Source organism: Argopecten irradians, chromosome 2 (assembly GCF_041381155.1).
Source record: "Argopecten irradians isolate NY chromosome 2, Ai_NY, whole genome shotgun sequence".
Lineage (NCBI taxonomy): Eukaryota > Metazoa > Mollusca > Bivalvia > Pectinida > Pectinidae > Argopecten > Argopecten irradians.
The window spans coordinates 68,256,293-68,283,799 of record NC_091135.1 but is presented as its reverse complement, the minus strand read 5'-3'; the positions used below and the strand labels follow the sequence as shown (position 1 = coordinate 68,283,799).

The following is a 27,507-nucleotide window of genomic DNA, read 5'->3' as shown; positions in this document are numbered from 1 at the left end:
GGACAAAATATGAGCGTGATGTACTCGTGATTTATTTCTCCTTTACCTATGGTTGGGGAGGGGGTTATATGCTGTGCTTTTTTTTCTGGCTATGAAATAGATAAAAGAAGTTAAGGTAAAAACAGGATGCAAATGAAGTGTTTAATTGTGAGTGTCAACAATTATTATGAAAAAATACTGTAGGCTACATAAAAATAAAATTGATTTTTAAAAGCGTAGCAAGCGGATAGAGTGTAATATAAATTAAGGCAAAGCCTCAAAAGAGCGCAGCTACAAGTAACATGTAAAAGATTATAACATCATAACTTTATACTGTCTACATTTTTCTGCGCTCTTATAAAGAAGATAACCATCGGATAAAACAATATGATTTTATAAAATGCACAGTTATTTGAATAAACTACTGCACATAACTAGTCCGCTGGCTTAGCATAAAATCGTGCACTTTGTGATAAAAGTAGACTATGAAATATTCTATACATTGTTATTATATATATTTAATACAAGCTATTTGAGAACGGGACCCCAACCGGATCTTAAATTGCTGTTGACTGACGGCCATGGCAGCCATTTTTCAAAATGGCCAGTGTAAAAAAAATATTTGCAATGGAGTTTAAAGGCCCACTACCTTTCCTGGGCAAAATATAAAGGTTTCTTAAAAATATTAATAACAAAAGAAAATATATATCGATGGCTTAAGATGAGGTTACAACATCAAACATATGCATGATTTCCTGTCTAATGTACGATAACAGTGGAGATTCATTTCGCTCTTTTGCCGTCTGACGCAGTGAAAGTCAACTACCGCGCGGCAATTAGGACGACGGCGGGAAACATAAAACGACCCGCGTTATGAAAATTAACATTTTATTTATTCTAATTAAATAGTTATGAAGGTGATGATAAGTGTGCTAGTAAACGTATAGTTAATAACTTCTGCAACTCTACAAAATTATTGATCTCGTTTTACATTCCTATTTTAAAAATTAAATGCCGTTTCGGAAAGGTAGTGGCCCTTTAAAAACCAATTGATGGATAATCATATTTTTATACCTATATTTGCAGGGTTACTGAATGTAATTATGAACATTAGTAATTGGTAACACTTGTCGACCATCCTGTTTTTCAAAATGGTCGACATAAAAATTTTGACGAAACAGGACTCATGGGCGCGAAGTTTTCAGCCGCATAGTCCATCGTACGGAAGCGTATTAGGCTCACGTACGAAAATATTAGGATAGCGAAAATGTTTTACTTGGCGGTCGCCAGATAAGTATAAGCCAGAAATTTAAGTGGCGGCCGCCAGATATAATTATGTGGCGGCCGCCACTTAAATTTCTGGCTTATACTTATCCGGCGGCCGCCAAATAAAACATTTTCGTTATCATGAAAAATATTTTCGTACGTGAGCCTAATACGCTTCCGTACCATCGATCAGCTAGGTTTTGTAATTGTTATCTCGATACTATTGTGAAAGACCCCGATGTATTCGGCTCCATGCGGCTCTAAAGGCAGCTTATCGGAACACCTAGACTGGCCATCAGACCCTATAGGTTGTTGATAAGACTTTCTCAGCAGAGTTCTTTACTTAATTATCTCCCCTTACTTTGAAACTTAGAATCAGAGTTGTAGCAGAGACAAAAATAATCAAGCCAATTTCAAGTGACATTTTTGATATTTTAGAGACTGCTGGCCAGTCTACAGTATAACATCCTTAGCTGAAATTTTAACCGTTCGCTGAAAGATGGTACTCAAGCAATATCACCGCCAAGTATCTCTAGCATAGAAAGAGATTAATATCACCGCCAATTACTTCAAGCTTAGAAAGAGGCTAATATCACCGCCAAGTCCCCCAAGCATAGAAAGAGATTAATATCACCGCCAAGTACCTCAAGCATAGAAAGAGGCTAATATCACCGCCAAGTACCTCAAGCATAGAAAGAGGCTAATATCACCGCCAAGTACCTCAAGCATAGAAAGAGGCTAATATCACCGCCAAGTACCTCAAGCATAGAAAGAGACTGATATCACCGCCAAGTACCTCAAGCATAGAAAGAGGCTAATATCACCGCCAAGAAAGGATCGAAGTCGGACCCAGGAAATTACAGACCTGTCAGCTTCACAAGTATTGTTGTAAAAATCCTATAGAAGTTAGATGTATATATAAACGATCTGCCTGAAATGCCGAGATCTTCATCACCGCTATTTGCAGATGACACAAAGCTATACAGACAGATCAGGGATGAGGAAGATGTTAGAATCCTCCAAGAGAACCTGAATAAACTTCAGAGTTGGTCGAACAAATGGTTACTAAAATTCCACCCCAACAATTGTAAGGTGATATCAATAAAAGCTTTCAAGAAAAGACATTATCATATATGAATGGACAGGAAAGAGAGAGGATTCAGCTGGAAAACGTCACCCCACGAAAAGGAAATTGGGGTAACCATTCACCTACATAACACTGTAAACAAAGCGAACAGCATGGTGGGATGGATACGAAGATCATTAGTATATCTTGATGAGTCAATGTTCAAATTATTATTTAAAAATCTCGTCAGACCATACCTGGAGTACGCGGCAAGTGTATGGAACCCACATAGAGTAGCAGACATCGATCTGATCGAGAACATTCAAAGAAGGACATCAAAGCTGGATTGAGAACCTTACATATGAGGAACGCCTAGATAGACTAATTTCAACTTTACATCATCGGAGAACTAGAGGGGATATCATCAATGCTTTTAAAATAGTTTTAAAAATACGATTATAGAGTAATTGAGAACTTTCTCTAAATGGACATATCTAGTAGAACGAGAGGCTTTTTAAGAAACGTTGTAATTTAGAGTTAAGAAAGGATTTCTTCAGCAACAAAATTATAGATGTATGGAACCATTTACCGCAGCACATTATATATATACAGATACAGTATACAGCTTTGAAGTGATGTTAGATTAACACTGGGAAAATATTCATTTTAAGGCTTAACATTTTTTTGAGGAAACATAGCCATTGATATTGATATACTGGAAATGAACAATTTATGTATTTTTATGTATATTGATGATATGGATATAGAGGCTTCCAGTCTGCATCTATTAATTTTCCTAATGAATTCTAATGTGAACGTTTATATTTAATTATAGCTAAAACTGTTGTCGGCCATCTTGTTTTTTAAAATGGCCGACGAAGAAATGTTTAAATTCTAATGTTTTGTAAACTATATATTATAATTGATGCAGAATCCTAATTTTTTTATATGCCTAAATTTTCTAGGGTTACTCAATGCAGTATGAACCTTTGTCATTGATTAAATCTGCTATCAGCCGTGTGTTTTTTGTTTTTTTCTCTCTCTCTCCAAAATTGTCATTGTTAAATCAATCTGATTAAAACCAGAGCGTAAGCGTATCAAAGATCAAGCTTTAATCAGATTGGTGTTAAATTCAAAAATAATAAAATCCAATACCTTACAATTCATTACGAAGAATCAACACGTGTTAAATCTACGTCAGACTATTGCACAGGTGTTGACTACGTCAGTCTATTGTACAGGTGTTGATTACGCCAGACAATTATACATGTGTTGACTGCATCAGACAATTGTACATGTTGACTACGTCAGACAATTGTACATGTGTTGATTACGTCAGCCTATTTTACAGGCGTTGATTACGTCAGTCTATTGTACAGGTGTTGATTATGTCAGACAATTGTACATTTGTTGACTACGTCAGATTATTGTACGTGTTAACTACGTCAGACAATTGTACATGTGTTGACTACGTCAGATTATTGTACAGGTGTTGATGACGTCAGCCTATTTTACAGGTGTTGACTACACTACGTCAGATTATTGCACATGTGTTGATTACGTCGGTCTACTGTACAGATGTTGACTACGTCAGTCTATTTTACAGGTGTTGACTACGTCAGACTAGATTGTACATGTGTTGATTACGTCAGACTATTGTACAGGTGTTTACGACGTAAGACAATTGTACATGTGTTGACAACGTCAGATTATTGTACGTGTTGACTACGTCAGACAATTGTACATGTGTTGACTACGTCAGACTATTGTACAGGTGTTGACTACGTCAGTCTATTTTACAGGTGTTGACTTCGTCAGACTAGATTGTACAGGTGTTGATTACGTCAGACTATTGTACAGGTGTTTACAACGTCAGACAATTGTACATGTGTTGATTATGTCAGACAATTGTACATGTGTTGACTGCGTCAAATTATTGTACGTGTTGACTACGTCAGACTATTGTACAGGTGTTGACTACACCAGACTATTGTATATGTATTGACGTCGTCAGACTATTGTATATATTTTGACTAAATCAGACTATCATGCAGGTGTTGACTACGTCAGATTGTACAGGTGTTGACTACGTCAGATTGTACAGGTGTTGACTATGTCAGGCTATTTTACAGGTGTTGACTACGTCAGATTGTACAGGTGTTGACTATGTCCGGTTAATACACAGGTGTTGACTACGTCAGATTGTACAGGTGCTGACTATGTCCGGTTAATACACAGGTGTTGACTACGTCAGATTGTACAGGTGCTGACTATGTCCGGTTAATACACAGGTGTTGACTACGCCAGATTGTACAGGTGTTGACTATGTCCGGTTAATACACAGGTGTTGACTAAGTATGATTGTACAGGTGTTGACTATGTCCGGTTAATACACAGGTGTTGACTACGTCAGATTGTACAGGTGTTGACTATGTCCGGTTAATACACAGGTGTTGACTAAGTATGATTGTACAGGTGCTGACTATGTCCGGTTAATACACAGGTGTTGACTACGTCAGATTGTACAGGTGTTGACTATGTCCGGTGAATACACAGGTGTTGACTACGTATGATTGTACAGGTGTTGACTATGTCCGGTTAATACACAGGTGTTGACTACGTCAGATTGTACAGGTGTTGACTATGTCCGGTTAATACACAGGTGTTGACTACGTCAGATTGTACAGGTGTAGACAATGTCAGGCTATTTCACAGGTGTTGACTATGTCCGGTTAATACACAGGCATTGACTACGTATGATTGTACAGGTGTTGACTATGTCCGGTTAATACACAGCCATTGACTACGTCAGATTGTACAGGTGTTGACTATGTCCGGTTAATACACAGCCATTGACTACGTCAGATTGTACAGGTGTTGACTATGTCCGGTTAATACACAGCCATTGACTACGTATGATTGTACAGGTGTTGACTATGTCCGGTTAATACACAGCCATTGACTACGTCAGATTGTACAGGTGTTGACTACGTCAGATTGTACAGGTGTTGACTATGTCCGGTAATACACAGGTGTTGACTACGTCAGATTGTACAGGTGTTGACTATGTCCGGTTAATACACAGGTGTTGACTACGTCAGATTGTACAGGTGTAGACAATGTCAGGCTATTTCACAGGTGTTGACTATGTCCGGTTAATACACAGGCATTGACTACGTATGATTGTACAGGTGTTGACTATGTCCGGTTAATACACAGCCATTGACTACGTATGATTGTACAGGTGTTGACTATATCAGGCTTTTATACAGGTGTTGACTACATGTTCTTATACAAAAACAAGAAGGAATGTAAAAATATAAAGAAATCTGATAATGTCAATGCAAAATATTTATACTGCAGATTTGAAATGGCTTTCAAATAGAAATTGGAAAATATATATACTAAATATCTTCACTAGTGACAATAGGCTGATGCTTTCTCGACTGATCATGAGCTATGAACATACAATATACCTGCATGCACAGGGATCTGAGAATTACTTACAGATTATATAATTATGAATCAACCAGAGTGTCCATAGACCATTTTATACGTTTAGGGTCTAAATAAAAAATCGGTAATTCAGCGCTATTCTACATTGTACTATACACGTAAAGGGTGGAAAGCTCAAAAGAAAAGACACAAAACATTTACTCCACCTAAACTTAAGCGTCTAAAAATCAATTTCTAGGACGCCTTCACAAAACGTTATTGTACAATGGAGAATAGGATTTTTACCGATTTTTGATCTAGACACTAAAACGTCTTATTAAAAATGGTCTATGGACACTAGCTCTTGTGGGTCATTTTAGGTTTTTGTTAGTTTCATGTAAGGACGTGTCAGGTTTGTTGATGAAGAAAAGCCGGAGTACCAGGAAAAAAACCCACTCCCCACCAGCAGTCAGTACCTGGCAACTGACCGCATGGGATTCGAACTCGTGATCCAGAGGTGGAGGGCTTACAGTAGTAATATGTTCCACGCGGCCACCGCGGCAATCCGCACTCTGGTGGGTCCATATCGTTCTCAGATCCCTGTGCCTGCATGGTCCAATATAGTCCGCTAAACCTGCCAATATTATTAGCCTTTAAAAAATAAATTAAAAAAGCCTAATTATATAGGCAGGTTTAGCGGACTATTAAGTCCAATAAAAAAAATCCCAAACAATTAAATTGCTCAGAAGGTGATGATAGTGTAGTATCAACGTTAAAGTTATATATTTTGCAACTATACAAAAGTAAGTTATCTCAGTTTACATTTCCATTTTAAAGATCAAAAGCCGTTTCAGAAAGGCGTTATGTATCTAACGTTAGTCACGTGGCGCTACCTTGCATATTCATATAGAAAATCATTGTCGTCCCTACATTTTGGTTACTGAACTCTTATTAAGAAAAATTTAAATTTGGTTTAATAGTTTATACTATACCAAGGCATTGGTCTCTGTACAAACATTTTTGTAAAAAAAATATCTAGAGTTTATTTTTTTCAAATATTTGTGTGGTGCATCATAGAAACGAAAAGTAAATCTTCCCCACAGAAACGCTTACATCGAAAGAATTTCAAAGCGGTTAACTTTCAAGCGGTAAATTGACATCGAGTCAAACCATGTGGCCTACGCATTCCGCGAAATCGCCTCAATAAAATTGACAAAATGGGCAAGAAAAACAAGAAAGACAAGAAGGGGAAGGGTAAAGAAAAGACAGCATTAAAGACAGAAAAGAATGCAGAGAAGAGGGCGAAGAAAGAACTAGCAGAAAAGGGAGAGGTATCTATAGGGGCTTAGATGATGTTCGGAGTTTTCGGATTTTATCTCCGCTCGCGATTGCTGTCAACAGGAGTTGGTGTACTTGTTATTCTTAATAATTCTCATAGGTTATGTGAATTAGAGTATTTGTACTGATATTTTTGCTAGCTTTTGAATCTGTAGGATAATAAAGGATGGTTAAGTCAAACCCATTAAACCTATAATAAATTAAAATATAGGAATAAAAAGTTGTTGCCGAGACTCGGTGCAGTAGTACCACTAAATCTGACTACACGTAAAGTGGACAAATGTAAACAAAAGTGATATACCTGGTCACAAAATCAGCGTACACATCGAAAATTGAATGTCAGACAAATCTTGCGAATCGGCTGAATGAAATATTTTTGTCATCTAAGATAATTTCCGGCGATTTTCCGTCATTGCATTTTTTGGTTTTCGCATCCATTCATCCTCATGTTCTGATGAAAAAGATATAAAATCCAAATTTTCATTTGAAATAAGTCACATATCTTGTTGTTCAAGGATTTACAAGTGAGAAGGATTTGCCACTGTCTAATATATAAGTTAAGGACAGAGGATTTAGAAGAAATGTCTTAAATTTTCATTAAAATAATACAACAACTCATGAAATGGCAGCACGCTTCAGAAAGTAAGATGGTAAGCCTGGCATCTGCAAGCTACATCAAAGGCTGCGCTGGGGGATATCAAAGGAAAATCAGTCGCCGCCCAATGTTACGGTCAGTGCACAAACACAAAAGCTCCTGCGCCGTACTTGCCCCGAAACCAGTGTGACTTATCCTTCTCGTATATGTCCTTGTGTTATTTTATGTGAGCAGAATGAGCACTTTTTGCAAAGGTCAGTTTTGCACGGGATCTGCCTGCTCCAAGTGCACCTGTGGCCTGAATCTTCAATATGTGGATGCTTATCTGCAGACGACACAACAGCACCATTTTGGATCGGCTCACTATAGTCTTGTTATCAGGGAATAGTGATGATGGATAACAGATAATTGCAATGATGGAATTTTAAAAAGTCGTCTGAAAATGAGCAAGTAGGCAAACATTATTCATATCACTGACTTACATGTTTCATCATTCATGCTTTCATGCTGCAAGAGGGAAATGTGACCAGACCTCACCTGTTTGTTTACATTTGTCCACTATACGTGGAGTCAGATATAGTAAAATCTAGCTATATAGCCAGATTTAGCAGTGCTACTGGACTTGTCAGTGTACCAACAGGCTGGACACAACCCTGTATATGGGTAACAGTTACCCATTTGAGTAACTGTTACTTGTCTTGATCAATAGTTTGGGAACATTTTGTTATTAAAATTCAAGACAGTGTAAGACCAATGATTTCCAAAGAAAATTTGATGGTTCTTAACTTCTAATTTTTTCGTTAAAGGATGATATCGAGAAGTTGATTGCTGAGTTTCAAAGTAAAGACAAGAAAAGAGTTCAGGTGGTAGAAGAGAAATGTGATCCACCATCACCAAGGTTTGTACATATCTTAACATTAACAAATGATCAAAATTGTAATTCCAACCATGCTATGTACTCTAGAGGTGAAATTTAATTTTTAGCTCACCTGGCCTGAAACTTGCATAGAATGATCCTGACATAGTCCCGACCAAGTGTTGTTATTTTTCAGGTTGATCGGAAATCCAAGATGGCCACCACAGCCATCTTGGTCCCTAGTTGTGCATATTGCATTTTTGGACAATTCGGTGAACAAAATGACCGAGAAGACGCCAGACTGTATATATATTGAGAATGACAAACGATGCACCCCCTCGCCAAAAATTGCAAGTTTGATGTTTTTCAACTGACCATTTCAAAAATCGACTTGCATTTGGCCAGTTGACGATGTGTTGATTTTGAATCCAGTACTGATGATGAGAACTGTAATGAGATTAAAGAAATAAATAAGTGCACATGTTTCAATAATTCTTCTCCAGGTGACAATAATTGCTGCCACATAGCATAAAGATATACACAATATGTTCATTAGCACTGTTGGATTGTCTCCCTTTAGATGCAACATGACCATGTCTGCCCATCCTACCAAGGAAGAGCTGATCATGTTTGGTGGAGAATATTGCACTGGTAACAAGGTAACATATGAGGAGACATGTTAGATAGTATCATAAATACTGTTTTCAAAGGGGACACTACTGTTTAACTTAGAATATTAAGATATAAAATATCTTCATTATGTAAATACTATCATTAAAATATGTATCACAATCATTTACATATTTTTTATGTACATTTTACACAATGTACAGATATGCATGTTTTCATATTTTTACAATGCAATCTTGCAACCTGAGCACAGATATTTTGTTTTCAATTTTACATAGCAAGACATTGCAAAGTTGAATTATGAATTCAAATATAGGGCCATAATACAGTGTGTATGGTGTTTATTTTAGTCATGACATGTGTTTGAATTCAAATGCATTCACTAAAAATGGGAGGGAAACAAGTCATTAAGGGGAGATAAATATGCAGTATTGTACATAATGTCATTGCATTACTGTGAGGTTGTCATCAATTGTACATAACATAAAATTCAGTTAATGACATTAATGAAATGAATGAAATTAACTTACATTATATATAATAATAATAATGAAAATACTGTAAAAGATATCTTCATAATTCCAATTGTTTTGAAATAAGAACGTTTTTTTAAGTGTTCCAGCTAAATTAATGTAGTGTAACTTATTTCCTTTTGGAGAAAATCGACTTTTTGTGTCCCTATTTCCCTGATGCAAATAGTCACTGTTGCCATACTTGGAAGGTATTTATCACTACGGTGTTTATTCCCGTTGAAAACAAGTGTTCTGACACCCTTCGCGGGTTAAGTTCATTTTACGAATTTCAAGTCAACAAAAGAAGCGGAAAAATATCAAGAAACAATGCATTTTCAGCATTAATATCGACATTAGTCGGGCACAAAACTCGATACCGGACAATAAGAATTTCCTGTAATAGTTGCAAGAGGAAAATATTCCGATGTCAGTAAATAAATATTTAATTTCTTTCTTTTGATTAAATTTCTTAATTTGATGACTTGATCCCGAACATTCCAGTGACGTCACTTTTAGTAGGAGTGAATGAAACGGCAGTCAGTCCCGCCAAACAGTGACGTCACAGTCACCGGAATGACGTCGCTTGAATATTTCCCCCGGTAGTAAAAAGGAGTACACACTCATTCTGTTTAGTGAATGCATTCTTTTCTTGATCATCAAAGAAGCGTTTCGCCTTGAGCGAAATTGTGTAAATAACAGGCAATTTGCTTTCGTTTTGAATACCATCTTCTGTATGCATAATGAAAAAAATACAGGATAAACAGAATACACGGTCACTATCTTACAATACAAGTTTTATTTTGGTGTCGACAGGGAAAACCGAGATGACTCGGCAAAACCTCCTCATCTCATCTCATAGCACAAACGAAACCAGCATCGATATTAATTATAGCAAAATGAAAATGTCCAACGTTGGAAATATTGCAAGTACATTCATTATTTACATACACCAGTAATTAGAATAATCATTTATTTCATCTAGACTAAATAATTTGCAAATCCCATACATCGCTTCCAAGGCGACGTCCTTGGCCTATCGCTACCCACGATGCTCTCGACCGTGGTCTTAGATTATGTAACTTTTCATTGGATATTAAATCTAGATATATCTGTTTTCGATAGTTAAATTTCTATGAACATGTGTAAAACAAGCAGTCTCAACTGTTATTCCGAGACCGTTAATGCAATCTTGGTCACCTCAGCCACAGGGGCACGCAAATTATGACAGAAACGTTTACTAGTAAATTGATACGTATGTCATTTAAAAGTATTGGAGACCTTTTGATATCCACGTGTAGACTATATCATGACGTTTCAAGTGATGGCTCGTATTATTTTTTGTGAAAAATGAATTATACATATATGTTATAAAATTCGGTTAGTTTTTTTATTGTCATTATTGTTATATACACTGTATGTGATATTTAAACGAAAACACATATTTTACCTAGGAAGCCAATGATATATATAATGTAAGTATCGGTTAGCTTGTTAACTTACATTATATATAATAATAATAATAAAAATACTGTAAGAGATATCTTCATAATTCCAATTGTTCGGAAATCAGAACGATTTTTTAAGTGTTCCAGCAAAATTAATGTAGTGTAACTTACTTACTTTTGGAGAAAATCGTCTTTTTGTGTCCCTATTTCCTGGATGCAAATATTCACTGTTGCCATATTTGGAAGGTCTTTATCACTACGGTGTTTATTCCCGTTGAAAACAAGCGTTCTGACGCCCTTTGTGGGTTAAGTTCATTTTACGAATTTAAAGTCAACAAAAGAAGCGGAACAATATCAAGAAACAATGCATTTTCAGCTCTCATATCGACATTAGTCGGGCACAGAACTCAATACCGGATATTAAGAATTTCCTGTAATAGTTACGATAGAAAAATTTTACGGTATGAGTAAATAAATGTTAAATTTCTTTCGTTTGTTTCAATTTCTAAATTTGATGACTTCATCCCGAACATTCCAGTGACGTCATTTTAGTAGGAGTGAATGAAACGGCAGTCAGTCCCGCCAAACAGTGACGTCACAATCATCGGAATGACGTCGCTTACATATTTCCCGCAGTAGTAAAAAGGGGTATACACTCATTCGGTTTAGTGAATGCATGTTTTCTTGATCATCAAAGAAGTGTTTCGCTTTGAGTGAAATCGTGTAAATAACAGGCAATTTGCTTTCGTTTTGAATACCATCTTCTGTATGTATAATGAAAAAGTTGCAGGATAAACAGAATACACAGTCACTATCTTACAATACAGGTTTTACTTTGGTGTCGACAGGGAAAACCGAGATGACCTGGCAAAACTTCCTAATCTCATCTCATCGCACAAACGATAGCAGCATCGATATTAATCATAGCAAAATAAAAAAGTCCAACGTTGGAAATATTGCACGTACATTCATTATTTACATAAACCAGTAATTAGAATAATCATTTATTTCATCTAGACTCAATAATTTACAAATCCCATACACCGCCCGCCGGCATGGAGATGTCCATGGCCTATCGCTACCCACGATGCTCTCGATCGTGGTCTTAATATTATGTAACTTTTCATGGGATATTAAATATAGATATATCTGTTTTCGACAGTTAAATTTCGATGAACATGTGTAAAACAAGCAGTTTCAACTGCTATTCAGAGACCGTAGAATGCAATCTTGGTCGCCTCAGCCAAAACACAGGGGCACGCAAAATATGACCGAAACGTTTACTAGTAAGTTGATACGTATGTCATTTAAAAGTATTGGAGACCTTTTGATATGCACGTGTATATCATGACGTTTCAAGTGGCTGCCCGTATTATTTTTTTGTGAAAAAGGAATCATACATATATATGTTATAAAATTCGGTTAGTTTTTTTATTGTCATTATTGTTATATATACTGTATGTGATATTTAAACGAAAACACATATTTTACCTAAGAAGCCAATGATATATATAATGTAAGTATCGGTTAGCTTGTTAACTTACATTATATATAATAATAATAATAAAAATACTGTAAGAGATATCTTCATAATTCCAATTGTTCTGAAATCAGAACGATTTTTTAAGTGTTCCAGCAAAATTAAAGTAGTGTAACTTACTTACTTTTGGAGAAAATGGTCTTTTTGTGTCCCAATTTCCCTGATGCAAATTTTCACTTGGAAGGTCTTTATCACTACGGTGTTTATTCACGTTGAAAACAAGCGTTCTGACGCCCTTCGCGGGTTAAGTTCATTTTACGAATTTAAAATCAACAAAAGGAGCGGAATAATATCAAGAAACAATGCATTTTCAGCTCTAATATCGACATTAGTCGGGCACAAAACCCGATATCGGATAATAAGAATTTCCTGTAATAGTTGCAATAGGAAAATATTACGATGTCAGTAAATAAATGTTCAATTTCTTTCGTTTGATTCAATTTCTAAATTTGTTGACTTGATCACCAACATTCCAGTGACGTCACTTTAAGTAGGAGTGAATGAAACGGCAGTCAGTCCCGCCAAACAGTGACGTCACAATTATCGGAATGACGGCGCTTACATATTTCCCACGGTAGTAAAAAGGAGTACACACTCATTCGATGTAGTGAATGCAACTTTTATTGATCATCAAAGAAGCGTTCCGCTTTAAGCGAAATCGTGTAAATAACAGACAATTTGCTTTCGTTTTGAATACCATCTTCTGTATGTATAATGAAAAAGTTACAGGATAAACAGAATGCCTGGTCACTATCTTACAATACAAGTTTTATTTTGGTGTCGACAGGGAAAACAGAGATAACTCTGCAAAACCTCCTCATCTCATCTCATCGCAAAAACGATAGCAGCATCGATATTAATTATAGCAAAATAAAAATGTCCAACGTTGGAAATATTGCAAGTACATTCATTATTTACATACACCAGTACCTAGAATAACCATTTATTTCATCAAGACTAAATAATTTGCAAATCCCATACACCGCCTGCAAGGAGACGACCTTGGCCTATCGCTAGTCACGATGCTCTCGATCGTGGTCTTATATTATGTAACTTTTCATGGGATATTAAATCTAGATATATCTGTTTTCGACAGTTAAATTTCTATGAACATTTGTAAAACAAGCAGTCTCAACTGCTATTCCGAGACTGTAAAATGCAATCTTGATCACCTCGGTCAAAACACAGGGGCACGCAAATTATGACAGAAACGTTTACTAGTAATTTGATACGTATGTCATTTTAAAGTATTCGAGACCTTTTGATATGCACGTGTATATATCATGACGTTTCAAGTGGCTGCCCGTATTATTTTTTTGTGAAAAATGAATCATATATATTATATATATGTTATAAAATTCGGTTAGCTTTTTTATTGTCATTATTGTTAATACACTGTATGTGATTTTTAAACGAAAACACATATTTTACCTAAGAGCCAATTATATATATAATGTAAGTATCGGTTAGCTTGTAATATAATAATAATAATAAATAATATATTTTTGATAAGTGAATAAAGATTATTGTTGCATATGTCTTTCATGAAAACATTGCATACTCTGTTTAAAGAAGAGAGTTAAATGATTAGACAAACACATCACAGATTATCTGTATTTTTACAAATTATCAGAATTTTTACACTTAAATCAAAATTGATTTTTTGGTTCAACATAGACTAACCTATCAAAGTTTTTCTATCTGATAATGGTTAAATAGTTGTACTCACTTTTCTTATCATTTCATTCTATTAATATCATGATTTCTTGGTTTACAGACTTACATGTACAATGACCTATTTTTCTACAACATAAAGAAAAAGGAATGGACCAAAGTCACCGCCCCAAACGCTCCCCCTCCACGGAGTTCCCATCAGGTATAAACTGCTTCCTTGTAGGGTCTCTCCAATATGTACACAGTAAATTCACACATGCCGTACATTTAAATGTACGGCATGTGCATCTGTATTTTTAGGTCATCTGACCCGAAGGGTCAGGATGACCTATAGTCATCGTGATTTGGCCGTCGTCGTGCGCCGTGCGCCGTCCGTCGTGCGTAAACTTTTTCCTTTAAAACGCTACTCCTCCTTAACGGCTAGGCGGCTGTCATCCATATTTGGTGTGAAACATTATTGGGGAAGGACAATCATATTTTTAGCCCACCATCATCAGATGGTGGGCTATTCAAATCGTCTTTCGTCCGTGGTCAGTGGTCCGTCCGTCCGTCCTTCCGTCTGTCCTTCCGTCCGTCCTTCCGTCCGTCTGTCCGTCCGTTAACAATTCTTGTTACTGCTATTTCTCAGAAAGTACTGAAGGGATCTTTCTCAAATTTCATATGTCGGTTCCCTTAGGACCCTCGTTGTGCATATTGCATTTTGGGACCGATCGGTCAACAAGATGGCCGACAGGTGGCCATCTTGGATTTTGATAGTTTAAGTTTGTTACCGCTATTTCTCAAAAAGTGCTGAAGGGATCTTTCTCAAATTTCATATACAGGTTCCCCTAGGACCCTAGTTGTGCATATTACATTTTTAGACCGATCGATGAACAAGATGGCGGAGAGGGGCGGCCATCTTGAATTTTGATAGTTAAAGTTTGTTACCGCTATTTCTCAAAAAGTATTGAAGGGATCTTTCTCAAATTTCATATATAGGGCCCTAGTTGTGCATGTTGCATTTTGGGACCGATCGGTGAACAAGATGGCCGACAGGCAGCCATCTTGTAATTTGATAGTTAAAGTTTGTTACCGCTATTTCTCAAAAAGTGCTGAAGGGATCTTTCTCAAATTTCATATATAGGTTCCCCTAGGGCCCTAGTTGTGCATGTTGCATTTTGGGACCGATCGGTGAACAAGATGGCCGCCAGGCAGCCATCTTGGATTTTGATAGTTAAAGTTTGTTACCGCTATTTCTCAAAAAGTACTGAAGGGATCTTTTTCAAATTTCATATATAGGTTCCCCTAGGGCCCTATTTGTGCATGTTGCATTTTGGTACCGATCGTTGAACAAGATGGCCGATAGGCGGTCATCTTGGATTTTGATAGTTAAAGTTTGTTACTGCTATTTCTCGAAAAGTACAGAAGGGATCTTTCTCAAATTTCATATGTCGGTTCCCCTAGGACCTTAGTTGTGCATATTGCATTTTGGGACCAACTGGTCAACAAGATGGTCGACAGGCGGCCATCTTGGATTTTTAGCCCACCATCATCAGATGGTGGGCTATTCAAATCGCCTTTCGTCCGTGGTCCGTCGTCCGTCCGTCCGTCCTTCCGTCCGTCCGTCCTTCCGTCCGTCCGTCCGTCCGTTAACAATTCTTGTTACGGCTATTTCTCAGAAAGTACAGAAGGGATCTTTCTCAAATTTCACATGTAGGTTCCCCAAGGGCCCTAGTTGTGCATATTGCATTTTGGGACCAATCGGTCAACAAGATGGCCGACTGGCGGCCATCTTGGATTTTGATAGTTAAAGTTTGTTACCGCTATTTCTCAGAAAGTTTTAAAGGGATCTTTCTCAAATTTCACATGTAGGTTCCCCTAGGGCCCTAGTTGTGCATATTGCATTTTGGGACCAATCGGTCAACAAGATGGCCGACTGGCGGCCATCTTGGATTTTGATAGTTAAAGTTTGTTACCGCTATTTCTCAGAAAGTTTTGAAGGGATCTTTCTCAAATTTCATATGTTGGTTCTCCTAGGGCCCTAGTTGTGCATATTGCATTTTGGGACCAATCGGTCAACAAGATGGCCGACTGGCGGCCATCTTGGATTTTGATAGTTAAAGTTTGTTACCGCTATTTCTCAGAAAGTTTTAAAGGGATCTTTCTCAAATTTCACATGTAGGTTCCCCTAGGGCCCTAGTTGTGCATATTGCATTTTGGGACCAATCGGTCAACAAGATGGCCGACTGGCGGCCATCTTGGATTTTGATAGTTAAAGTTTGTTACCGCTATTTCTCAGAAAGTTTTGAAGGGATCTTTCTCAAATTTCATATGTTGGTTCTCCTAGGGCCCTAGTTGTGCATATTGCATTTTGGGACCAATCGGTCAACAAGATGGCCGACTGGCGGCCATCTTGGATTTTGATAGTTAAAGTTTGTTACCGCTATTTCTCAGAAAGTTTTGAAGGGATCTTTCTCAAATTTCATATGTTGGTTCTCCTAGGGCCCTAGTTGTGCATATTGCATTTTGGGACCAATCGGTCAACAAGATGGCCGACTGGCGGCCATCTTGGATTTTGATAGTTAAAGTTTGTTACCGCTATTTCTCAGAAAGTTTTGAAGGGATCTTTCTCAAATTTCATGTGATGGTTCTCCTAGGGCCCTAGTTGGGCATATTGCATTTTGGGACCAATCGGTCAACAAGATGGCCGACTGGCGGCCATCTTGGATTTTGATAGTTAAAGTTTGTTACCGCTATTTCTCAGAAAGTACTTAAGGGATCTTTCTCAAATTTCACATGATGGTTCTCCTAGGGCCCTAGTTGGGCATATTGCATTTTGGGACCAATCGGTCAACAAGATGGCCGACTGGCGGCCATCTTGGATTTTGATAGTTAAAGTTTGTTACCGCTATTTCTCAGAAAGTACTGAAGGGATCTCTCTCAAATTTCATATGTTGGTTCTCTTAGGGCCCTAGTTGTGCATATTGCATTTTGGGACCAATCGGTCAACAAGATGGCCGACTGGCGGCCATCTTGGATTTTGATAGTTAAAGTTTGTTACCGCTATTTCTCAGAAAGTACTTAAGGGATCTTTCTCAAATATAATATGTTGGTTCTCCTAGGGCCCTAGTTGTGCATATTGCATTTTAGGACCAATCGGTCAACAATGATGGCCGACCGGCGGCCATCTTGGATTTTGATAGTTAAAGTTTGTTACCGCTATTTCCCAGAAAGTACTGAAGGGATCTTTTTCTCAAATTTCATATATAGGTTCCCCTAGGGCCCTAGTTGTGCATATTGCATTTTGGGACCAATCAGTCAACAAGATGGCCGACGGACTGACGGCCATCTTGGATTTTGATAGTTAAAGTTTGTTACCGCTATTTCTCAGAAAGTACTGAAGGGATCTCTCTCAAATTTCATATGCATGTTCCCCTTGAACCCTAGTTGTGCATATTGCATTTTGGGAGTGATTGGTCAACAAGATAGCCGACCGGCGGCCATCTTGGATTTTGATAGTTAAAGTTTGTTAACACTATTTCCCAGAAAGTACTGAAGGAATCTTTCTCAAATTTCATATGTAGGTTCCCCTACGACCCTAGTTGTGCATATTGCATTTTGGGACAGATCGGTCAGCAAGATGATCGACAGGTAGCCATCTTGAATTTTGATAATTGAAGTTTGTTACTGCTACATATCTCAGAAAGTACTGAAAGGATCTTTCTCAAAGTTCATATATAGTATGTAGTAAAAGTTTGAAAAGCAGGGAAAAGATCCCTCTTTCTGTTGTCAGACATAGATCATTCTTTGGTGGGCGCCAAGATCCCTCTGGGATCTCTTGTAATGGTTAAAGTTTGTTACCACTATTTCTCAAAAAGTGCTAAAGGGATCTTTCTCAAATTTCATATACAGGTTCCCCTAGGACCCTAATTGTGCATATTGCATTTTGGGACCGATCGGAAACAAGATGACCGACTGACGGCCATCTTGGATTTTGATAGTTAAAGTTTGTTATCAATATTTCTCAAAAAGTACTGAAGGGATCTTTCTCAAATTCCATGCATAGTTTCCCCTTGTACCCTAGTTGTACATAGTACATTTAAGGACTTATCCATAATGCCTTTCGGCACTGATTGGTATACAAGATGGCAAACCGGCCGCCATCTTAGATTTCATTGTTGAAGTTTGTTACCACTATGTCTTAGAAAGTACTATAGCGATCTGTTTCAAATGTAGTGTGTTTGAACAAGTTTGAAAAGCAGGGAAAAGATCCCTCTTTCCATTGTCAGACATAGATCATTCTTTGGTGGGCGCCAAGATCCCTCTGGGATCTCTTGTATATAAATGAGCGTTGTCCAACCCCTAGGGGCTGAGGGGTTGGGCCCCCAAAGGGCAAATTTTCTTAATTTTAGCTTTAAAATCCTACTCCTCCTTCATCCTTGGATGGATTTCATCCATATTTGATGTGAAACATCATTGGGGACGGACAATCATATTTTATATAAATGAGCGTTGTCCAACCCCTAGGGGCTGAGGGGTGGGGCCCCAAAAGGGCAAATTTTCTTAATTTTAGCTTTAAAATCCTACTCCTCCTTCATCCTTGGATGGATTTCATCTATATTTAGTGTAAAGCATTATTGGGGAAGGATAATCATATTTGATGTAAATGAGCGTGGTCCAACCTCTAGGGTATGAGGTGTGGGGCCCCAAATGGGCAAATTTTCTTAATTTTGGCTTTAAAATCCTTCTCCTCCTTCATCCTTGGATGGATTTCATCCATATTTGGTGTGAAACATCATTGGGGAAGGACAATCATATTATAAATGAGCCTGGTCCGACCCCTAGGGGCTGAGGGGTGGGGCCCCAAATGGGGAAATTTTCTTAATTTTAGTTCCTCCTCCTCCTCCATCCTTGGATGAATTTTATCCATATTTGGTGTGAAACATCATTGGGGAAACACAATTATATTTTTATATAAATGAGTCTGGTCTGAACACTAGGAACTGAGGTGTGGGGCCCCAAAAGGGCAAATTTTCTTAGTTTTAGCTGGCCCACTTCCTGTTTTAAGGTTTCAGTCTCCGATCTCAATGAAAATTGGTCTATAGGGGTTTTAATTGATGCCAAACAACATGCAAACATTTTCGTAAAGATTTTGGTATTCCAAGATGGCCGCTAGCCCACTTCCTGTTTTAAGGTTTCAGTCTCTGATCCAATGAAAATTGGTCTATAGTGGTTTTAATTGATTCAGAAGGGGGAACTTTAGGTAAGGACAATCATATTTTATAAAGGACCGAGGTAAGACCCATGGGGATAGTATGACCGAGGTCCTTAATGGGAGCTTTGCTGAAATTTGGCTTTAAAATCTGACTCCTCCTTATATTAATCCTTGAATGGGTTTCGACCATATTTGGATGAAGGGCTACCAAGTTTGTTCAACAAATGACATTTACCTTTTTCAGAAACTTACATATTCAACTAAGGAGTTCCTTGTATTGTTTATATTAATCGTTAACCAATACTTTATACTGTGACTTTATTGTTTTGTGCCATGAATCAGATGACCGTTAAGGCCCATGGGCCTCTTGTAGTAAATGCTGTAATGGTTTCAGAACTGTTGAAGACATAATGAATAATCTAGATTTTATAAATGTCTGTCAGCACAGTATAGAGCAATTTGTTGTGGCAAATTGACAATATATGTACAGCCATTTTGTTATTGGTGCCTAAATTCCCTGATGTATATTGTATCATGTTATTGTTGTATTGATGTCACAATGTCAAATGAAACAAGAGGGAGGACAAAATAAATGTCCTAATATCCCTTTGTTATAGGTAAAAACCCTGAAACAAGGGGGAAGACAAAATAAATGTCCTAATGTCCCTTTGTTATAGGTAATAGCCCTGAAACAAGGGGGATGACAAAATAAATGTCCTAATATCCCTTTGTTATAGGTAAAAACCCTGAAACAAGGGGGAAGACAAAATAAATGTCCTAATGTCCCTTTGTTATAGGTAATAGCCCTGAAACAAGGGGGAAGACAAAATAAATGTACTAATATCCCTTTGTTATAGGTAATAGCCCTGAAACAAGGGGGAAGACAAAATAAATGTCCTAATGCCCCTTTGTTATAGGTAATAGCCCTGAAACAAGGGGGAAGACAAAATAAATGTCCTAATATCCCTTTGTTATAGGTAATAGCCCTGAAACAAGGGGGAAAACAAAATAAATGTCCTAATGCCCCTTTGTTATAGGTAATAGCCCTGAAACAAGGGGGAAGACAAAATAAATGTCCTAATGCCCCTTTGTTATAGGTAAAAACCCTGAAACAAGGGGGAAGACAAAATAAATGTCCTAATGCCCCTTTGTTATAGGTAATAGCCCTGAAACAAGGGGGAAGACAAAATAAATGTCCTAATGCCCCTTTGTTATAGGTAATAGCCCTGAAACAAGGGGGATGACAAAATAAATGTCCTAATGCCCCTTTGTTATAGGTAATAGCCCTGAAACAAGGGGGAAGACAAAATAAATGTCCTAATGTCCCTTTGTTATAGGTAATAGCCCTGAAACAAGGGGGATGACAAAATAAATGTCCTAATGTCCCTTTGTTATAGGTAATAGCCCTGAAACAAGGGGGAAGACAAAATAAATGTCCTAATGCCCCTTTGTTATAGGTAATAGCCCTGAAACAAGGGGGAAGACAAAATAAATGTCCTAATGCCCCTTTGTTATAGGTAATAGCCCTGAAACAAGGGGGATGACAAAATAAATGTCCTAATGTCCCTTTGTTATAGGTAATAGCCCTGAAACAAGGGGGAAGACAAAATAAATGTCCTAATGTCCCTTTGTTATAGGTAATAGCCCTGAAACAAGGGGGAAGACAAAATAAATGTCCTAATGCCCCTTTGTTATAGGTAATAGCCCTGAAACAAGGGGGAAGACAAAATAAATGTCCTAATGTCCCTTTGTTATAGGTAATAGCCCTGAAACAAGGGGGATGACAAAATAAATGTCCTAATGTCCCTTTGTTATAGGTAAAAGCCCTGAAACAAGGGGGAAGACAAAATAAATGTCCTAATGTCCCTTTGTTATAGGTAAAAACCCTGAAACAAGGGGGAAGACAAAATAAATGTCCTAATGCCCCTTTGTTATAGGTAATAGCCCTGAAACAAGGGGGAAGACAAAATAAATGTCCTAATGCCCCTTTGTTATAGGTAATAGCCCTGAAACAAGGGGGAAGACAAAATAAATGTCCTAATGCCCCTTTGTTATAGGTAATAGCCCTGAAACAAGGGGGAAGACAAAATAAATGTCCTAATGCCCCTTTGTTATAGGTAATAGCCCTGAAACAAGGGGAAGACAAAATAAATGTCCTAATGCCCCTTTGTATAGGTAATAGCCCTGAAACAAGGGGGAGACAAAATAAATGTCCTAATGCCCCTTTGTTATAGGTAAAAGCCCTGAAACAAGGGGGAAAACAAAATAAATGTCCTAATGCCCCTTTGTTATAGGTAAAAACCCTGAAACAAGGGGGAAACAAAATAAATGTCCTAATGCCCCTTTGTTATAGGTAAAAAGCCCTGAAACAAGGGGGAAAACAAAATAAATGTCCTAATGTCCCTTTGTTATAGGTAATAGCCCTGAAACAAGGGGGAAGACAAAATAAATGTCCTAATGCCCTTTGTTATAGGTAATAGCCCTGAAACAAGGGGGAAGACAAAATAAATGTCCTAATGTCCCTTTGTTATAGGTAAAAAACCCTGAAACAAGGAGGAAGACAAAATAAATGTCCTAATCCCTTTGTTATAGGTAGTAGCCCTGAAACAAGGAGGAAGACAAAATAAATGTCCTAATGTCCCTTTGTTATAGGTAAAAACCCTGAAACAAGGAGGATGACAAAATAAATGTCCTAATGCCCCTTTGTTATAGGTAAAAACCCTGAAACAAGGGGGAAGACAAAATAAATGTCCTAATGTCCCTTTGTTATAGGTAGTAGCCCTGAAACAAGGGGGATGACAAAATAAATGTCCTAATGTCCCTTTGTTATAGGTAAAAACCCTGAAACAAGGGGGAAGACAAAATAAATGTCCTAATGCCCCTTTGTTATAGGTAAAAACCCTGAAACAAGGGGGAAGACAAAATAAATGTCCTAATATCCCTTTGTTATAGGTAAAAACCCTGAAACAAGGAGGATGACAAAATAAATGTCCTAATGTCCCTTTGTTATAGGTAATAGCCCTGAAACAAGGGGGATGACAAAATAAATGTCCTAATGTCCCTTTGTTATAGGTAATAGCCCTGAAACAAGGGGGATACAAAATAAATGTCCTAATGTCCCTTTGTTATAGGTAATAGCCCTGAAACAAGGGGGAAGACAAAATAAATGTCCTAATGCCCTTTGTTATAGGTAATAGCCCTGAAACAAGGGGAAGACAAAATAAATGTCCTAATGTCCCTTTGTTATAGGTAATAGCCCTGAAACAAGGGGGATGACAAAATAAATGTCCTAATGTCCCTTTGTTATAGGTAAAAACCCTGAAACAAGGGGGAAGACAAAATAAATGTCCTAATGCCCCTTTGTTATAGGTAAAAACCCTGAAACAAGGGGGAAGACAAAATAAATGTCCTAATGCCCCTTTGTTATAGGTAAAAACCCTGAAACAAGGGGAAGACAAAATAAATGTCCTAATGCCCCTTTGTTATAGGTAATAGCCCTGAAACAAGGGGGAAGACAAAATAAATGTCCTAATGCCCCTTTGTTATAGGTAATAGCCCTGAAACAAGGGGGATGACAAAATAAATGTCCTAATGCCCCTTTGTTATAGGTAATAGCCCTGAAACAAGGGGGAAGACAAAATAAATGTCCTAATGCCCCTTTGTTATAGGTAATAGCCCTGAAACAAGGGGGAAGACAAAATAAATGTCCTAATGCCCCTTTGTTATAGGTAATAGCCCTGAAACAAGGGGGATGACAAAATAAATGTCCTAATGTCCCTTTGTTATAGGTAAAAACCCTGAAACAAGGGGGAAGACAAAATAAATGTCCTAATGCCCCTTTGTTATAGGTAAAAACCCTGAAACAAGGGGGAAGACAAAATAAATGTCCTAATGCCCCTTTGTTATAGGTAAAAACCCTGAAACAAGGGGGAAGACAAAATAAATGTCCTAATGTCCCTTTGTTATAGGTAAAAGCCCTGAAACAAGGGGGAAGACAAAATAAATGTCCTAATGTCCCTTTGTTATAGGTAAAAACCCTGAAACAAGGAGGATGACAAAATAAATGTCCTAATGCCCCTTTGTTATAGGTAAAAACCCTGAAACAAGGGGGAAGACAAAATAAATGTCCTAATGCCCTTTGTTATAGGTAGTAGCCCTGAAACAAGGAGGAAGACAAAATAAATGTCCTAATGTCCCTTTGTTATAGGTAAAAACCCTGAAACAAGGAGGAAGACAAAATAAATGTCCTAATATCCCTTTGTTATAGGTAAAAACCCTGAAACAAGGGGGAAGACAAAATAAATGTCCTAATGTCCCTTTGTTATAGGTAAAAACCCTGAAACAAGGAGGAAGACAAAATAAATGTCCTAATATCCCTTTGTTATAGGTAAGTAGCCCTGAAACAAGGAGGAAGACAAAATAAATGTCCTAATGTCCCTTTGTTATAGGTAATAAACCCTGAAACAAGGGGATGACAAAATAAATGTCCTAATGCCCCTTTGTTATAGGTAAAAACCCTGAAACAAGGGGGAAGACAAAATAAATGTCCTAATATCCCTTTGTTATAGGCAAAAACCCTGAAACAAGGGGGATGACAAAATAAATGTCCTAATGTCCCTTTGTTATAGGCAAAAACCCTGAAACAAGGGGGAAGACAAAATAAATGTCCTAATGTCCCTTTGTTATAGGCAAAAACCCTGAAACAAGGGGGAAGACAAAATAAATGTCCTAATGTCCCTTTGTTATAGGTAAAAACCCTGAAACAAGGGGGAAGACAAAATAAATGTCCTAATGCCCCTTTGTTATAGGCAAAAAACCCTGAAACAATGGGGAAGACAAAATAAATGTCCTAATGTCCCTTTGTTATAGGAAAAAACCCTGAAACAAGGAGGAAGACAAAATAAATGTCCTAATGTCCCTTTTGTTATAGGTAAAAACCCTGAAACAAGGGGGAAGACAAAATAAATGTCCTAATATCCCTTTGTTATAGGTAAAAGCCCTGAAACAAGGGGGATGACAAAATAAATGTCCTAATATCCCTTTGTTATAGGTAAAAACCCTGAAACAAGGGGGAAGACAAAATAAATGTCCTAATATCCCTTTGTTATAGGTAATAGCCCTGAAACAAGGGGGATGACAAAATAAATGTCCTAATGTCCCTTTGTTATAGGTAAAAAACCCTGAAACAAGGGGGAAGACAAAATAAATGTCCTAATATCCCTTTGTTATAGGTAAAAACCCTGAAACAAGGGGGAAGACAAAATAAATGTCCTAATATCCCTTTGTTATAGGTAAAAACCCTGAAACAAGGGGGAAGACAAAATAAATGTCCTAATGTCCCTTTGTTATAGGTAGTAGCCCTGAAACAAGGAGGAAGACAAAATAAATGTCCTAATGTCCCTTTGTTATAGGTAGTATAGGTAAATGTCCTAATATCCCTTTGTTATAGGTAGTAGCCCTGAAACAAGGAGGATGACAAAATAAATGTCCTAATGCCCCTTTGTTATAGGTAGTAGCCCTGAAACAAGGGGGAAGACAAAATAAATGTCCTAATGTCCCTTTGTTATAGGTAGTAAAACCCTGAAACAAGGGGAAGACAAAATAAATGTCCTAATATCCCTTTGTTATAGGTAAAAACCCTGAAACAAGGGGGAAGACAAAATAAATGTCCTAATATCCCTTTGTTATAGGTAAAAACCCTGAAACAAGGGGGAAGACAAAATAAATGTCCTAATATCCCATTGTTATAGGTAAAAACCCTGAAACAAGGGGGAAGACAAAATAAATGTCCTAATGTCCCCTTTGTTATAGGTAAAGCCCTGAAACAAGGGGGATGACAAAATAAATGTCCTAATATCCCTTTGTTATAGGTAAAAACCCTGAAACAAGGGGATGACAAAATAAATGTCCTAATGTCCCTTTGTTATAGGTAATAAACCCTGAAACAAGGGGGATGACAAAATAAATGTCCTAATATGTCCCTTTGTTATAGGTAATAACCCTGAAACAAGGGGGAAGACAAAATAAATGTCCTAATATCCCTTTGTTATAGGTAAAAAAACCCTGAAACAAGGGGGGAAGACAAAATAAATGTCCTAATGTCCCTTTGTTATAGGCAAAAACCCTGAAACAAGGGGATGACAAAATAAATGTCCTAATGTCCCTTTGTTATAGGTAAAACCCTGAAACAAGGGGGGAAGACAAAATAAATGTCCTAATATCCCTTTGTTATAGGCAAAAACCCTGAAACAAGGAGGATGACAAATAAATGTCCTAATGTCCCTTTGTTATAGGTAAAAAGCCTGAAACAAGGTAGGAAACAAGGGGGATACAAAATAAATGTCCTAGTAAGGAGAAGGTAAACCCTGAAACAAGGGTGTAGTCCACACCGTTATAGACATAAATGTCACCACAATTAGTTCTTTTAGTTATACAAAATGAAGGTTAGTTCATTCAGAAACCCTGAAACAAGGTTGGTTCATTTAGACAAAACTGAAGGTGTCCTAATTTAGATCTCACCACAGTTAGCTTAGTAATTTAGATCCTGAAACAAGGGGGAAGACAAAATAAATGTCACTAATGCCCCTTTGTTCATTTAGATCTCTCCAAAACAAAACTTAGCTCATTTAGAAACTGGGGGAAGACAAAATTGTCCTAATGTTCATTTGTTAGATCTCAAACAGAAGGATTAAATGTCCTAATATAGGATAAAAAACCTGAAGGTTGTTCAAAATAAATGTCCTAACTGAAGGTTAGTTCATTTAGAACCCTGAAACAAGGAAGGTAAATGTCCTAATATAAGTTTTGTTGTAGATCTCACAACTGAAGGGGAAGTTCAAAATAGATGTCTCACCACTGAAGGTTAGTTCATTTAGATCTCACAACAGAAGGTTAGAATCATTTAGATCTCATCAAATTAATGTCCTTTAATAGTCTCCCACAGAAGGTTTGTTCACCCTCAGAAACCACTGAAGGGGAAGACAAAATAAATGTCCTAGTATCCACTTGTTATAGGTAAAAACCTGAGAGTAACAAGGGGAAGACAAAATTAAATGTCCTAGGTTCATTTGATATCCACCAAGAAGGTTAGTTCATTTAGATCTCCCTTTGTTAAGAAGGTTGAAACACAAAGGGGGATCTCACAAAATAAATGTTAATTCATTTAGATCTCAACACTCACACCACAGAAGGTTAATTCATTTAGATCTCACCACTGAAGGTTAGTTCATTTAGATCTCACACACACTGAAGGTTGGTTATTTAGAATTCTCACCACTGAAGGGTTAATTCATTTAGATCTCACCACAGAAGCTTAGTTCATTTAGATCTCTCACCACTGAAGGTTAGTTCATTTAGATCTCACCACAGAAGGTCAGTTCATTTAGATCTCTTCACTGAAGGTTGATTCATTTAGATCTCACCACAGAAGGATAGTTCATTTAGATCTTAGCCACTGAAGGTTAGTTTCATTTTAGATCTCACCACAGAAGGTCATTTCATTTAGATCTCTTCACTGAAGGTTAATTCATTTATATCTCACCAACAGAAGGATTGTTCATTTAGATCTTGCCACTGAAGGTTAGTTCATTCAGATCTCACCACTGAAGGTTGGTTCATTTAGATCTTCAACCACTGAAGGTTAATTCATTTAGATACTGCACCACAGAAAAGCTTAGTTCATTTAGAACTCACCACTGAAGGTTAGTTCATTTAGATCTCACCGACTTAAGCTTAGCTCATTTAGATCTCATCACTGAAGGTTAGTTCATTTAGGATCACACCACTGAAGGTTGATTCATTTAGATCTCACCACTGAAGTTTAGTTCATTCAGAACACTCACCACTTAAGCTTAGCTCATTTAGATCTCATCACTGAAGGTTAGTTCATTTAGATCTCACAACAGAAGGTTAGTTCATTTAGATCTCTCCACAGAAAGTTTGTTCACTCAGATTTCAACACTGAAGGTTAGTTCATTT

The 27,507-nt window shown here is 37.4% G+C and overlaps 1 protein-coding gene across 1 annotated transcript in view; it reads left to right on the top strand.

Annotated features, from left to right (window-relative positions):
• Positions 1-6,881: 6,881 nt before the first annotated feature.
• The window catches only part of LOC138316806 (kelch domain-containing protein 4-like), a 45,798-nt gene continuing 25,172 nt past the window's right edge, over positions 6,882-27,507 (top strand). Inside the window, exons 1-4 of the mRNA XM_069258462.1 lie at positions 6,882-7,077; positions 8,486-8,577; positions 9,116-9,194; positions 14,440-14,538. Of these exons, the coding sequence (XP_069114563.1) occupies positions 6,964-7,077; positions 8,486-8,577; positions 9,116-9,194; positions 14,440-14,538 (384 nt within the window). The 5' untranslated portion in view covers positions 6,882-6,963. The remainder of the gene's footprint in view (positions 7,078-8,485; positions 8,578-9,115; positions 9,195-14,439; positions 14,539-27,507) is intronic.